Source organism: Podarcis filfolensis (genome assembly GCF_964270895.1).
Source record: "Podarcis filfolensis genome assembly, chromosome: 8".
NCBI lineage: Eukaryota > Metazoa > Chordata > Lepidosauria > Squamata > Lacertidae > Podarcis > Podarcis filfolensis.
The window spans coordinates 65,834,105-65,848,535 of NC_139611.1; the positions used below are offsets into that span (position 1 = coordinate 65,834,105).

Consider the following 14,431-nt stretch of genomic DNA (forward strand, 5'->3'; position numbering starts at 1 on the left):
AGGGCCATAACATGACATAATCCTACCCTGCGTGGCCCTGAGGCCCACCTGAGAGCTGACAAGGTCCACTTTTTCAGAAACACTGACCTGCCGTAGCTCTCCAGAATTTTACAGCTGCTGTCTGAAATCACATTAATCATGCTCTGTAAAGGTAAAGGGACCCCTGACCATTAGGTCCAGTCGTAGCCGACTCTGGGGTTGCGGCACTCATCTCGCTTTATTGGCCGAGGGAGCCGGCGTACAGCTTCCAGGTCATGTGGCCAGCATGACTAAGCCGTTTCTGGCGAACCAGAGCAGCGCATAGAAACGCCGTTTACCTTCCTGCTGGAGCGGTACCTATTTATCTACTTGCACTTTTGATGTGCTTTCTAACTGCTAGGTTGGCAGGAGCTGGGACCGAGCAACAGGAGCTCACTCCGTCACAGGGATTCGAACCGCCGACCTTCTGATCGGCAAGTCCTAGGTGCTGGTTTAACCCACAGCGCCATTAAACACCAGCTGCATACACACCATACTTTTGAAGCACTCCCCCAGAGAATTGTAGTTTGCAAAGAGCTGGGAATTAAAGCTCTGTGAAAGGTAAACTACAGCTTCCATGATTCTCGGGGGCAGAATGTGCGCCCGGTGTGCGTCCTAGGAGCACACGGGTTGCCATTCTACTTTGCTGTATACTTTAGGTGGCGCACGTGCCGGATATCGCCCTTACTCGAGGTGCGAGCGGCAGGGGGGGGAAAGGAGCCGGACGCGGGTGCCAGGAGGAGGCACCGCGGAGCAGACGCCATGGAGACGGCTCTGCGTGTGCGCTCGCCGCTCTCCTCCTCCGCCCCCTCTTGCACAATCGCCCCGGGGGCGCTGGCGCTGGTCTCGGGGTGTTTGCGCCAACAGGAAAGGCGGCGGAAGAGCGCGCCCGCCGCGCCTCCCTTCCCTGCGCTCCGCTCCCGGCTGCGGGGCATTTCTCTCCCGCTGCGCGCCTCCGCGTCGATCCCTAGCAGCGCAGCACAGGAAGGAGAAAAATGCCCAGCGAGACCCACCCACCTCGGGAACTCGTCGAGGAAGTTTGGCGGGGCGGGGCGGGGCTTGGCGATCCCACGTGGGGCTGATATGGACCAAGTTTGGGAGCTGTAAATAACCCTAAAATCGGAGGCGGGCGGAAAAACAAACGCAACTTTTCTGCCTGTTGGTTCGTTTGGGGCGAATCCGCGCAATGGCTCGTTTGTTTCTTTAAAAGAGGCGCTTTCTGACTCCGAGGGAATCGCAGCATGGAAGAGGACAGCAGCAAGCTGGGAAGCGCCGGGAGTCTCTGGCAGGACCCTTTGGCGATCGCGCTCACCCCCAGCAAGCCAGTCTCTGCAGGGAGCCAGGGCGCCCGAGGGGGCTGCGGCGGCGGCGGCAGCGGCAGCAACGGGGGCGGCAGCAGCAGCGGCGGTGGCAGCGGTAGGGGCCGACCCCTGAGCGTGGTTTACATCTTCCCCGAGGATCTGGAAGAGCCTCTGCCTCTCCAATGCCTGCGGGAAGCCTGCAAGGAGGTCCCGGCGACGGAGCTGACGACGCTGCCTTTTGGCACCGTGGCGCTGGGGGACACCGCGCCCCTGGATACTTTCTACAACGCAGGTGAGTCCCTGCAAACGCAGCCTCTGCCTCGGCCGGCTAGCGGTTCCGTCAGTTCACCTGGGAAGGAAACCTGCCCAGGGCAACTCCGTGGGAGAGCAGAGGGCATTGGCAAGTCAGAGCTTAACGCCGCGGTTTTCGTCCGGGTTGTCTCTGGTGGACCGAGACGCTGCAGATGTGATCAGATGTTGCCAGCGTCCACCGCTGCAGGGCTCCTCTGCATGCCCCCACGAGGGTTGGAATGTAGTCCATTTAGTGAATTTCTACTCGCACTTATAAGCAGCTGTTAGTGTCCCGAAAGACAGCCGGCAAGCCTGGTGAAATGGAAGTAGAATTCTTCTGCAAGTTTGAGTCTATTGGTTCAGGACTCAATGTTGACAAAGGTCCCCCCTCCCGTAAGTGTTCAGTGTATTGCACACTGACTGGCAGCTGCTCTCTGGGGTTTTGGGCAGGAGTCTCTCTCAGCCCTACCTGGAGCTGCTGGGGATTGAACCTGGGACTTTGTGAATGCAAAGCAGATGCTCTACCACTGACCTATGGCCTATCCCTAAAGGCTATGAGGGCTGTGTTGTTATTATCAGTTACTGCTGTTTTAAATGGTCATCATCTACACATTTTATGATTCTCGCAGAAACTTTGCACAGGCTGTACCAATTGTGTTTTGTGATGTTTGGGTCATATGGTTAATTCCACTCCACCCCAAGCATACCTATCGTAGAACCTTAGAGTTGGAAGGGTCCCAAGGGTCATCTAGTCCAACCCCTGCAATGCAGAAACCTCGGCTAGAGCATCCATGACAGATGGCCGTCCAACCCCTGCTTAAAAACCTCCAAGGAAGGAGAATCCACTGCCTCCCTTGGGAGTCTTTTCCACTGCTGAACAGTTATTACTGTCAGAAAGTTTTCCCTAATGTTTAGTCTGAATCTCCTTTCTTGCAACTTGAAGCCACTTGTTTGAGTCCTACCCTCCAGAGCAGGAGAAAACAAGCATGCTCCCCCCTCCATGTGACAGCCCTTAAGATATCTATTATATCTTCTCTCAGTCTCCTCTTTGCCAGGCTAAACATATCCAGCTCCTTCAAGCGCTCCTCATAAGGCTTAGTTTCCAGACCCTTGATCAACTTGGTTGCCCTCCTCTGCACACCTTCCAGCTTGTCAACAACCTTCTTAAATTGTGGTGCTCAGAATTGGACACAGTATTCCAAGTGTGGTCTGGCTAAGGCAGAATAGAGCGGTGCTATTACTTGCTTTGATCTGGACACTATGCTTCCATCGATGCAGCCTAGAATAACATTAGCTTTTTTGCTGCTGCATCACACGGTTGGCTCATGTTGATCTTGTGAAGGATTCCAGGATTCAGAGTAACTGTGACTGTGGTTCAGAACAGAACAGTTGGGTGGATCACCTAATGCAGGATCCTTGCAGGAAGGCATGATACAGCTGTTCCCAATACTAAGTGTGGGGAGGGAGGGAATGATGGAGGGAGAGGCACAGAGAGAGAGAGAGAGACACGTCAACAGACAGGCAGACAGAGGAGGGAGCCTATGCATATGAGTGGAAATTGCACTGTGGACAGAACAGAAGCCAAGTAATTTTCATGGCAGTCACAGAGGGTGTGAGTAGAACACCTTTCTAGTGAACAGCTTGCCTAACGAGTTGAGCAGCTTGGGCAAGTAGCTACTCAAGAAGCTGGATGACACATCCTGTGCTTCAAAAGGCCCCCATTTACCAGGGACAACCTAAATTTTCTGGTACCTGCTTCTGATCAACTGCTGTCCCTTGTCTTTCGGGGATGCCTTTTAAATATTTGTTCAAGAGCACAAATGGAGGACTGTTGCCTGTCTTTAGGTTTCAGCCCCATCCTCATGATCTATAGAAGTTAAATCTCTGTGGAGATGAGGGAGATGGGCCGATGCCTTTTGAGGTCCAGCTCCGAGGGCCTTCTGGCGGTTCCCTCACTGTGAGAAGTGAAGTTACAGGGAACCAGGCAGAGGGCCTTCTCGGTTGTGGCGCCTGCCCTGTGGAACGCCCTGTCAGATGTCGAGGAAATAAACAACTATCTGACTTTTAGAAGACATCTAAAGGATGTCTGAAGGATGAGGGAAGTTTTTAATGATTGATGTTTTAATGTATTTTAAATATTGTCTTGGAAGCCACCCAGAGTGGCTGGGGAAACCCAGCCAGATGGGCGGGGTATAAATAAAGTATTAATGTTGTTGTTGTTATTTATTAAACAGTGTTCGAAATTAGGCAGGCACCAGGTGCATTGTGACCAAGTGAAGATGCCTGGGCACCAGGATGGTGCCTGACATCTCCACCCCAGGAGGTTCATGCCTGGGCATCATTGGATCTGGACTGCTTTCACATACTAGCAACACATCCTGTAGAATTCTGTTTGCACAATCAGAATGAATTGCAGGAACCAAAATTATTTTTCTGTGCAACCTGAGCAGGATTGGTGAACATTATACAGTGGTACCTCGGGTTAAGTCCTTAATTCGTTCCGGAGGTTCACTCTTAACCTGAAACTGTTCTTAACCTGAACTTTAGCTAATGGGGCCTCCTGCTGCCGCCGCGCCGCTAGAGCACGATTTCTGTTCTCATCTTGAAGCAAAGTTCTTAACCTGAAGCACTATTTCTGGGTTAGCGGAGTCTGTAACCTGAAGCGTATGTAACCTGAAGCATATGTACCAATGTAGTTAATTGTTGTAGCTTGTCTTCACTTACCCCACCCCACTCCCCTGCTCACAGTTGTGAAGAATATTCTTAAGTTATGAATGATCTGTGTCACCATTAAGAATAAAAGGTAGGACTAGGCCAATACATATATGTGTGTGGATTGTCCCTGGATCAAGTGACTTTTCGTCTTTAAGTTCTTAGATTTCTTAACCTATATCAAGGTTGTCATCTGAACTAGCCAGAGATTTATCTATCATTTGAAAAATAAGACTTGAGAGCCACCTTGCCCCAAAATGGCAACTGAACACTCTGTTTTGGTGACTGTAACCCTAGTTTAAGAAACCATTTGGCTCCTAGCTTATATGTCTGAGTTTCTAACACTGGAATTCATAACTATCTTGTTTCTTGAGAAAAACTGCTTTGATGCATTTTCGCCCAACTCGGCTTTAATCCAAATAGAGAGAAGGGACAACCTTGCTGTGTTTTAAGCTGATATGTATACAGCCCCATATCAGCAGCCTTTGCCAACTAGCTGTCTCAGAAAAGATTGAACCCAAAAAACAAGATGGGAGGTGTGAGAACAAACTGAAGGATGGGGGCAAGCTGGTGCTCTCTGTGGTAGTATCTGTGTCTTCTTTCTCCCTCCCTGCAGATGTGGTTGTGGTGGAGATGAGCAACAGCCTGTGCCAGCCCTCGCTCTTCTATCACCTGGGGGTGAGGGAGAGCTTCAGCATGACCAACAACATCCTCCTGTGCTGCTACACTGATTTTCCGGAGCTGCAGGCTCTCCGGGTGAGTCGGGGATGCAATTCAATTCTACAGGTGGAGTCTATTCATGGAGATTGCTTTGAGACGCTGGACTACCCGGAAAAAGGGCCACTTGATCAGATCAGAGGAACAGGAGTGGGCTGCCTTTAGACTTGCTAAACAGTTGGGATTTAAGGAAAACCTTCATGCAGGGGAAAGCACAGTTAGGCAGTTTTAGAATCTGGACTTTCTGGGGAATCTGTCTTTTGGTAGAAATAGGTGCAGTGTCCGTCCTCCCCGCTTTCTTCAAAATAATGGTCGGCCAGCCGTGCCTCATTTGTAGTGCCCTCCTGCTCATTCTGTGGGTGATGGTGGGGAATCCTTGACCTTTGCCCCAAAGTCCTGCTCTGATAGCATCACCAACTTGATGATCAAGACACTTAGAATCTGCTCTGAAAGATTGAAGTGAGGATAGGAGGAGTTTCTTAAATGTTTCATGTGCAGCGATGTTTTTGTGCGTAATGGAGAACACGGGTGTGAGTGGATGTATGTGTGGCAGATGACAGATTTTGTTAATAGAAAGAAAACAAAGTTGGCGAGTGTCCTGTAGGATACGGCCCTTAGAGAGAGATTTACCCCCAGGGCAATGTTTGATTGATGGATTGATTCAAGTGCCTTCTGCCCTGCTCATCTCCAGTCTGCAGGACAGGGTGGCTAAGAACTTATAGATGAACTTTATCACAGAAGATAAAGTCATAACGGCAACCATTCAGCAGCAAATAATATCAGTAAAGCCGCACCTAAAAATAGTTTATTCCCTTCTACGAATGCTTGATGGGTATAAAATATCTGCAGCCGTCCTGCAAAAAGAAGCCTTCCTCCATCTCCCACTGCTGCCCAGATACAGATTGTGTCAAGCAAACAGGCAAGACCTTCAACATGTAAGGCTTAAATCAGTCCTACAGCAATCTAGCTATTGGCCAGTGGAGAGTGGGGAGAGACAGATTCTCTGGGAAGCTGCTTTATGCTGAGTCAGACTATTGGTGCATCTAGCTCAGTATTATCTCCAAAGGGGTATTTCTAAGCCCAGCTTGGAAATTTCAGGGGTTGAACTTAGGACCTTCTGCATGCAAAGTGTGTGCTCTCCGAAGAAGCTGGTGCTTTCACCTTCAAAATTGTGAAAGTTTTTCTCTTAACAGCTACTTGCTGCATGAGGATGCAGTTCTGTGCATGCCAGAAGTCCTCTTCTGACCTTAATGCTTCTGTATTACCTAACATGGAAGTGGGGAGACCCTGTGTAGCCCAGTCCCCTATGGTCCACCTGAACAGCATGACCACCTGTCCCCACAGAGCCTGTCTGTATGCAGGTATATGCACAAAGGTTCCCATGCGACCCAGGACCCCAATCACCCAGATTTCCAGCTCACATGGAATCCTTCTTTTGTACAGCTGTGCATGTACAGAAGGCCCAGATGGTCAAGATGTTCACACAGACTCTATGGGGCAGTGCTACCTGGTACATTCCTGGTCCCATACTGAGTAACACAGAAGCATTGATGACTGAAGAGGGCAAGAGCAGGGATGAGGAACACTTTTCAACCTGAGGGCCACTTTCCTTTATGGACAACTTTTGTACAGTAGGCTAGTTTCTACACACAAACACACCAACCTTTTTCCTCCATTTTGGTAAGCAAGATGTATTGTAAGAGTTTAAAGACACATTCTAGCCAGGCAAATGCACTCAAGGAGGTTGCAGAGCCGAGCCTATAAGGGGTGTGGTCTGGGGAGAGTCCCAGTAGCCAGACAGAGAAGCCTGGGGGGTTGCGTTCAGCATCCAGGCTTGACATTTCCTGCCCCACTTACAACCCATTTAGAGCAAAAGCCCCTCTTCAGATTTGGCACATGCTGCACTGCATAAGGTAGTACATTGTAGAAAAGCTGCATCATCTCACACAGATGATGTGAAGAAGAAGAGGAGGAGTTTGGATTTGATATCCTGCTTTATCACTACCCGAAGGAGTCTCAAAGCGGCTAACATTCTCCTTTCCCTTCCTCCCCCACAACAAACGCTCTGTGAGGTGAGTGGGGCTGAGAGACTTCAAAGAAGTGTGACTAGCCCAAGGTCACCCAGCAGCTGCATGTGGAGGAGCGGAGACGCGAACCCGGTTCACCAGATTACGAGACTACCGCTCTTAACCACTACACCACACTGGCTCTCAGTGCAACATATTAATGCATGATAACGCTTGCAAGAATTGCTTTGGATTCCCCTTTGGGGGGTTGCCTGTGCATAGGAGCAGCAAGCTGTAATGAGTTTGTGGTTACTCTGCATGATTTTGTACTAACAGCTATCTAATGTGATAAGGAAACATCGCACGGCTGCAGCATGGCAAGAGAGCAGCTTCAGTAGAGAGCTCATTATCTTACTGTTACCTACATGTGACCAAACCCTTGTGCTCTTCATTAACGTATCAGAAGTAAAGACCACTCCAGCTTCGTTCTGTGTAGTCGTGCAACCCATCCAGATCAGGATTAATGTTTTGTCTTCTAAGCACATATGGAAGCTATCAGGGGAAGAAGTGATGCGCCCCTGGTGCAAGTATGATAAATGGCTTAATAGTGTGATCCTATGCATGCCTAGGGCTAGCCGTTCAGAAGGTCAGCGGTTCGAATCCCCACGACGGGGTGAGCTCCCATTGTTCGGTCCCTGCTCCTGCCAACTTAGCAGTTTGAAAACATGTCAAAGTGCAAGTAGATAAATAGGTACTGCTCCAGCAGGGAGGTAAACAGCGTTTCTGTGTGCTGCTCTGGTTCGCCAGAAGCAGCTTAGTCATGCTGGCCACATGACCCGGAAAAACTGTCTGCGGACAAACGGCGGCTCCCTCGGCCAGTAAAGTGAGATGAGCGCTGCAACCCCAGAGTCATCCACAACTGGACTTAACGGTCAGGGGTCCCTTTACCTTTATGCATGCCTACTCAGAAGTAAGCCCCGGTAAATTTAAGGGGTATTGTATCCAAGTAAGTGTAATTTACAAGTAATTTACATTACAAGTAAATGTAGGGACGCGGGTGGCGCTGTGGGTAAAACCTCAGCGCCTAGGACTTGCCGATCGTATGGTCGGCGGTTTGAATCCCCGCGGTGGGGTGCGCTCCCGTTGTTCGGTCCCAGCGCCTGCCAACCTAGCAGTTCGAAAGCACCCCCGGGTGCAAGTAGATAAATAGGGACCGCTTACCAGCGGGAAGGTAAACGGCGTTCCGTGTGCTGCGATGGCTCGCCAGATGCAGCTTGTCACGCTGGCCACGTGACCCGGAAGTGTCTGTGGACAGCGCTGGCTCCCGGCCTATAGAGTGAGATGAGCGCACAACCCTAGAGTCTGGCAAGACTGGCCCGTACGGGCAGGGGTACCTTTACCTAAGTGTAATTTCAGCCATTCAAGAGTGGGATCCTAGATATGGAGAAAGATAACCTACCATCTAAGTTCCTAACATTAACAAAGCTGGAGATTAATTTTTGGTGGGACATTAGATAAAGGGTCAATAGAGGCCAAATTGGACAGTATTGCCTAGTGATTGAAGGACACTTTACCTCCATAATAAGCAGAGTCTTTTTGTTTGACTGGAATGGGTCCTTGAATCATGATAATGCCTCTTGCTTGCCTGGATGTCGTATGTGGGTCTGTAGAAGCCTTCGACTTTTGCACGGCTTGAATGTAGCCTGTTGTGCAAAGGGACATTCATTGTTTCATCAGTTTTAAAAAAACACTCCAATGGGCTTTGAGCACCCAGGCAGCAGACTAAGTAGATCACCTGCTCACAGTCTTCCCCACTAGCATGAAACGGATTGCATTTGTGCTTAAATTATAGTGACGCATTCATACGGATCAGTTAGCGCAAGCCATTTTTATGGAGGTCTGTATCCTTGTCTGTGGTGATGCATTTCTACTCCTCCTTGGTGATGTGTAAACAGCCACTCTAGGAGCGTGACTTTGTGGCATGCGTTGAGGCCCAGGAGGCTTCCAGAGAAAGTGATGCATTAAGTCACTGGAAGGACACCTTCTTGCCTCACTTCCTGCAGGCATGGGTTTTCAAGATTGGCAACCAAGTTCAAGGGAGGCTTCTGGCCTGCTATGGCATCATACAGAAACACACCGGAAACCAGAAACACACCGGAAACAAGCCTGCAGGAAGTTCTTGTGCTTCTTCAGAAAGTCTATGGATTTGAAACCCTTGGTGGTGCTGCCTTGCTGAACCCCTGCAGTTCCTGAAAGTTTTAATAGCTTACATGTATTCTGTACATTGTCCCTAAGAGCTGCTTTTAATTTTTTCAATGTATTTATTACTACAGTTATATGGTGCCTTTTATATGCCACTATAGTTTACCCCTCTGAGAGTTATATGGTCGTACCTTGGAAGTCAAATGGAATCCGTCCTGGAAGTCCGTTTGACTTCCAAAACATTCAGAAACCAAAGCGCGGCTTCTGATTGGCTGCAGGAAGCTCCTGCAGCCAGTCGGAAGCCGTGGAAGCCCCGCCAGACATTCATCTTCCAAAAATAGTTCACAAACTGGAACAGTCACTTCTGGATTTGCGGTGTTTGGGAGCCAAAACATTCAAGAACTAAGCTGTTTGAAAACCAAGGTACAACTGTAATTCCCGGCAAACTTTAGCAGAATACACTGGGGATATGTGTGTGTGTTCTTCAGTTGTGTTTTCAAGTATGGTGTGTACACAGTCTTAATCAGCCTTTGAGTAAATCCAGTTTGGCTCTTTGGTACCAGCAGCTAATGATAACCTCCCCTTGCCTTTCTCCTTTCTAGGAGGAGATCTTCCAGAAGAATTCAGTAAGTCCCACTTGGTTTTCTGACCATGCACCATATGAGACTCATGATCTGTTTCTGGGAATTGAGCACAGTGAGCCTCACAGAACACAGTGGGGGCTTCTCCGTAAACGTGTATAAGGTTGCACTGCACATGATTTATTATCTATCCAACTCGGCTGTTTCAGCTTTTGGAACACGCATGGCAAAATCCTCATGGTTGAATTTTAAAAATATATGTTGGAGACTGGGTAGTTTGCAAAGTGAAATAGCAAGTATGTTTTCCAAAAACCACCAACATCACCCCACCCAAACAGTGCAGGGGAACTGAACTAAGAAGAGAAAGGGATTTGCTATTTGAAAGAATACCATTACATTTGAATGCTGCCTCCTTTCAGTCCATAAAGCAGAGCTAGGAAACCTTTGGCCCTCCAGGTATTGGACTACAATTCCCATCATGACAGACCACTGGCTATGTCAGTTGGGGCTGATGGGAGTTGGAGTCGAGCAACATCTGGAGAGCCAAAGATTCCCCAGCCCTGCCATATAGGTTCACCAAAAAACTTGTCCATGTTGGTTCAAGTTTTGGGCACAATTTTTGGAAACCAAAAATGCTATTTTTCTTTGCCGCTTAGAGAAATTGCCCCCACCCTAATACTGCTCAAAACTCATGTGTTGGACAGTTTTGCGCCCCACGAAATGGGTACATACTACCTCTAGTAGGTCTGCTTATTTGTTTATTTATTACATAGATGGGGAACCTGTGGCTTTCCAGTTGTGGTTGGACTCCATCTCCCATCATTCATTGCCCATACTGGCTGGTGCAAATGGGAGTTGGAGTCAGTATCTGGAGAGGCACAGGTTTCCCATTCCATATTTATGGCATTGCATTGCATTACTGAACTGTAACTCCCATCAGCTTCATCAAGCATGGCCAATGGCCAGGGATGATGGAGGTTGTAGTTCAGCAACATCTGGAAGGCCAGAGGTTCCCCACACCTGCCTTGTATCCTGTTTTCCTTCCATAATGGGCCTCAGGGTGGCATCCATAAGGTTCCCAGGTGATCTTCCACCCAGGCACTGACCAGACCTGCTTAGCTTTGTGAGGTTTCTGCATCATGTGCCTTCAGACCACATAGCTTTGATCCTTATCTTGCTGATCTGAGCAGATTTCCCAGAATAGAAACAGTTCCTAGAGAAGAGGTGGCAACACTTATTTTACTGCCACCTCAGCTAATAGTTTAATTTTGACCCAGAACTCAGCTCCAGAACCAGTGAAGGTAAAGTGGAAGGCCTATAAGTCTTCCTTTCCCCCAAAGGCACGTGAAAGATTTAAAACAAAAGAATAATGTAATCTTCAACTTCCAGGAGGATGCCAGTGCGGGTGTATTTTTGGGTTTTTTTTTTTTTTTTACATGTTCATAGTGCCATGTGTGTTTTAGAACTGGGTGTGTGGAGGGATCATAGCATTAATTCTCTTTTAGGATGGCAATGGCAGCTATACCTTAATCCCCTACGTGGTGGCAGCCCAGAACAAGGTCTTCTGCTGCGACCCGAATGCGATGATGTGCCTGAGTGAGCTTTGCCAGCCTAACAACTTCACCATGGAGGCCTTCTTCACCCCCCTGACGGCGCAGCTTGCAAGGCTGCTAGAGGGCACCTCCACCAACACCTGGTAACACACACACACCCCGGTCATCTTTCAATACATGAACTCAACTAGCGCAGCAATGGGAGTTAGGTGTGCCCTCCCAGGATCACACATCCTCCACACTCTCTGCAGCTGCTTTTGCCTGGTTGAAGAAGTCCTTGCAATATGATCTTGCCTAGGTAGTAGAGGATGGAGGTGTGTGTGTGAGAGTGCAAGTTTCTGCAACGTGGTTTTCCTGGTACAAAAAGAGCTTTTAAGTTCCCCGCCTTGCTTGCCAGGCAAGCCCCTCTTGGTGTGGCGGCTCTGGAAACCTGCAGATGGTCGCGTGGGAACTCACACAGCCCCACAAGGTCTCAAGAGAGTATCCCAGCTTATTTGTATTTCTGTCCAATGGTATTTTGGGGAGGTTGTTTTAGCAGTTGGGTCATCTGCCATGATAACTTCCAGATTAACAGTAAAATTCTACAGCCCGCTCCACACATTGTCACAGGTTTTTGCCGTAGCAAAAAGGGTGTAGCACTCAGGCCTAGCTTATGCATTATCTTGGTGAGGTGCTTGCTGGACTCTCCCATTGCCTTACATGGGAAGCTGCCTCATACCAAGTCAGACAATTGGTTCCTCTCGCTGAGTATTGTTAGCAGTGACTGGCAGTGGCTCTCCAGGGGGCATTTCTCAGCCGTACTTAGGGATGCCGGGGGTTGGACATGGGACTTTCCGCAAGCAAAGCACTGGGCTATGATTTCTTGCTGGGCCCTGTGTGTCTTCATAGTTTTCCTGGTAACCATGTAAGCTGTTCTTTCTTTTTTACTGCAAAACTGAGATGTTCGAGATTCCGTAAAAAGATACCAGGGCCGTCTTGATCCTCTGCATTCTGTTATCGGTGCCCTAATCATAGCTGGGGCAGATTCTTAGAATTGCTGAGGACGGCTTGTAACTCACAGCAGTTCTCAAGAATCCCGGGAGGTGCAGCAGAATCAAGTGCAGCATTTCCCTGAGTTCAAGTTAGAGTATCAGGAAAGATGGCCTTCCAGCGAGTTAAGGGGGAGGATTATGACACACTACCTTTGGAGAAGCACGGGCAGCCCCAAGAAAGAGGGAAAACCTATTGCTTAATAAGAGCGGGTACTTGAACCTGTTGAACTCTGGCCATACCCTCTCCTTACATTTAAGGCTGTCTCATTCCACTTTGCAGTGGCACCTCGGGATGCGAACGGGATCCGTTCTGGAGCCCTGTTTGTATCCTGAACATAATGTAAGACGCGACTGCGTGTGTGCGGGTCGCGTTTCACCACTTCCACGCATGCGCATGACGTCATTTTGACCGTCTGTGCATGCGCGAGCAGCGAAACCCGGAAGTAACGTGCTCCGTTACTTCCGGGTCGCTGCGGAGCGCAACCTGACAGCGCTCAACCTGAAGTTGAGGTATGACTGTATATATTTTTCTCCCTTTTCATAAAAAAGTAATGCCACTTCAAACAGTCATAGACTCCCTCAAATAATCCTGGGAACTCTAGTTTGTGAAAGGTGTCGAGAGTTGATAGGAGACCCTCTATTCCTCTCACAGTCCTACAGTTTCCCAGGGTGGTTTAACAATCTATCCAGTGAAACTGCATGGCTGGGGTGAGAACTAGCTCTTCTAGAGACAGACCTGGTTTTATGAATGATCTAGGTGAGGTGGTAACCATTACCCTGCAGGGGATATAATTACAGAAATGCCGCACATCTTGATGGCCGAGGTGTAGCATGCTGAGCTGGCGAATGGAGAAATACCGGATAAAAAAGGTTCTTGTTCAAGGGTAGCTGTGAGTTGGTCTGTTGAGCTTCTGAAGGAAAACAGGAAGTTGCACCAGAGGAGCAGCTGAGGACAGGGCAGCCGCACAGTGTCATGCAAGACTTAAGTGAGTGGGGGTGGGGGGTGGCCAGGCCAATAGCTGATGCAGGGAGATGCTGTTCCTCTGTGCTATTCCATGCACTTACGAATCTCCAAGCCCTGGATGGTTTTCTTAACGTAAGAAAAAGTGCTTGCTGGATCATCTAGTCTAGCACCCGGCACAAAAACACATGGCAGTTTCCTGTGTTCCAGAATGAATGGTGCAGGGAGACAGCATCTCTCATCCCCAGAACTTAAATACACTGCGTACACTCCCTCCTAGTAAGCTATTAGACTTGGGGGGGGGGGGATGAGGGGAAAGCGTTTTCCCCAAGCCTAATTTCAAGAGGGGGAAATGATCATCATAGAGATTGCAGTTAGTGCTTCCCTGCCCAGCAGCTACAATTCCCACAAAGAGCCACACAGCAATTAGACTTGAAAACAACCTTCCATTGGCATTCAGAGGAGGCTGTTTTCAAGCTCCTGAATGTCATGCAGCAGGTTTGGGGTGGGGGGAAAGATCAGGGGGGAATGGGGAGCAGAGGATTAACCCTCCCATCCCCAGCTGCAACCTGCCAGATCAAGAAACTTCCTCTGTGGGAGCAATTAAATCTTGAAAAATCTGAGTGATTTTGAGTGTGTGTCTCATAGTGCATGGAAAGGGAAGCGTTAACTTCTCTGTTCCTCAGCTGCAGTTCCACACTGCTCTCTGGCTTGAAAAAAATAAAGCCTCTAATTGGCTCAAATTGCTAATTGCTGCAGGCGGGAAAGAAAGGGATTCTCTGAGTTGGATGAAGAGGCTCCTGGGGCCATAGCTGGCCTGCAGGTTGCTGGACTTAAAGAAGCAGGAAGTGCCATCTCATTTGGGGAGCCTTTCATCTTAGGAAAGTAACCTAGAATAGCAGTGTGTTTTCCCATTCTGCTGAAAACCAGAATAAATGGATCCTTCCTACTGTTTCTAGAACTTTGCAGGAAGCTGTGGTGGGCCTCTGCGATTGCATCACAACTGAGCACACTGTTACCAGTGGCAGTCTGTTTTAAGTGGTTTTTAATGTTGTGTT

General features: G+C 48.8%; 1 protein-coding gene across 1 annotated transcript in view; it reads left to right on the forward strand.

The window, feature by feature from the left end:
* Positions 1–985: 985 nt before the first annotated feature.
* Positions 986–14,431, forward strand: part of MAP3K6 (mitogen-activated protein kinase kinase kinase 6) — a 38,853-nt gene continuing 25,407 nt past the window's right edge. The window contains exons 1-4 of the mRNA XM_083626772.1: positions 986–1,611; positions 4,939–5,078; positions 9,850–9,873; positions 11,334–11,524. Coding sequence (XP_083482898.1) covers positions 1,260–1,611; positions 4,939–5,078; positions 9,850–9,873; positions 11,334–11,524 — 707 coding nt within the window. The 5' untranslated portion in view covers positions 986–1,259. The remainder of the gene's footprint in view (positions 1,612–4,938; positions 5,079–9,849; positions 9,874–11,333; positions 11,525–14,431) is intronic.